Here is a 1,291-nt window from a genome sequence, read left to right as displayed (position 1 = left end):
GCGCGAGGATGGGCTCCCAGGGCAGCCCGGTGAAGAGCTACGACTATCTGCTCAAGTTCCTGCTGGTGGGCGACAGCGACGTGGGCAAGGGCGAGATCCTGGAGAGCCTGCAGGACGGCGCGTCCGAGTCCCCGTACGCCTACAGCAACGGTGAGGCCTGCGGCGGCGGCGCGGCGGCGACAATGGTTGACTGAGAGGCCTGCCCGCCTGCCTGCCTCCCTCCCTGTCCTCCATGCTTCCCTGCCCGCCTCCCGCCCGCCTCCCCGCCGGCGCGCAGTCTGAGTTGTCACCTCCTGCCAGCGCGGGGCTGTGACAGGAGCGTGATGCCATCCGCAGTTAAGAGCAGGCCTCCGGGGGAGCGGGCCTGTGGCGTGTGCAGTCTGATCCTCTCCCGCATTCTCAACTCAGACGGAGGCCCAAGGCCGGAAGGCAGTTGTCGGAGCTTGCCTTCGGCTTGGCACTAGGGGCCTGTTTAGATACTGGCAGCATAGTCAGAGGCTGGAGCGTGGCCCATAGCCTTCTGGGCTTTTTTTTTTGAGACAGGGTCTTGCTTTGTTGCCCAGACTGGAATTCGGTGGCATGATGACAGCTCACGGCAGCCTTGAACTCCTGGCTGCAAGCCATCCTCCTGCCTCAGCCTCCCCAAGTGCTGGGACTGCAGGCACAGGCCACCACACCCCGCCTGCGGGTAGCCTTGCAGGAGGAGGCCTCCCATGGCAGGGTCAAGTCAGAGGAGCTTGGTCCCAGCCCACGCCCGCCCTCCCAGCCCAGTGATGACAGACCTTGGGAGGTGTATGAAGAAAGGGCTGTTGGGGAGCTGGAGGATGGCCCTGAGGGAGCATCTGTGGTGAAGGTGTCTTGGTGGCCAGGGTTCTGTGGGGTCCCGGCAGCAGAGCCTGTGACACTTCTGTGGTAGGTACTGCTGAGTGGTCTCATGACCCTGATGCCAGCACACGAGTGATGGCGTGCGTCTTCTAGGCCATTCCTTGGTGTTTATTTAGTGCTCAAGAGATCGTAGTATTTACTTGCGCTGGAAGAAAGGGCTTTGGTGATGATGCTGTTATCATTCCTTCTTACTCCAGGTATTGGGCTGGAGTGCTTGGCGTAGATTGCATCACTAGCACTTGCCTGAGCATGCCTCACTCTCTTTTTTTTATTTTTTATTTTTTGTTTTTTATTTTTTTGAGTTGGAGTCTCACTGTGCTGCCAGACTGGAGTGCAGTGGCCGCTCCCGGCCACCGCAGCCTTGACCTGCTGGGCTCCGGCGATCCTTCCGCCTCAGCCTTCCGAG

At 60.3% G+C, this 1,291-nt stretch overlaps 1 protein-coding gene across 2 annotated transcripts in view; it reads left to right on the top strand.

The window, feature by feature from the left end:
• Nucleotides 1-8: 8 nt before the first annotated feature.
• RAB40C (RAB40C, member RAS oncogene family) overlaps nucleotides 9-1,291 on the top strand; it is a 24,838-nt gene continuing 23,555 nt past the window's right edge. For both annotated transcript variants that reach the window (XM_008049331.1, XM_008049330.1), the window contains exon 1: nucleotides 9-150. In XM_008049331.1, coding sequence (XP_008047522.1) covers nucleotides 9-150 — 142 coding nt within the window. The remainder of the gene's footprint in view (nucleotides 151-1,291) is intronic.

The sequence above is a fragment of the Carlito syrichta genome, unplaced genomic scaffold (genome assembly GCF_000164805.1).
Source record: "Carlito syrichta isolate Samal-C Ts95f unplaced genomic scaffold, Tarsius_syrichta-2.0.1 Scaffold132180, whole genome shotgun sequence".
Taxonomy (NCBI): Eukaryota; Metazoa; Chordata; class Mammalia; order Primates; family Tarsiidae; genus Carlito; species Carlito syrichta.
Note: the sequence above shows the minus strand (reverse complement) of the source record. Positions and strands in the feature narration are given on the sequence as shown.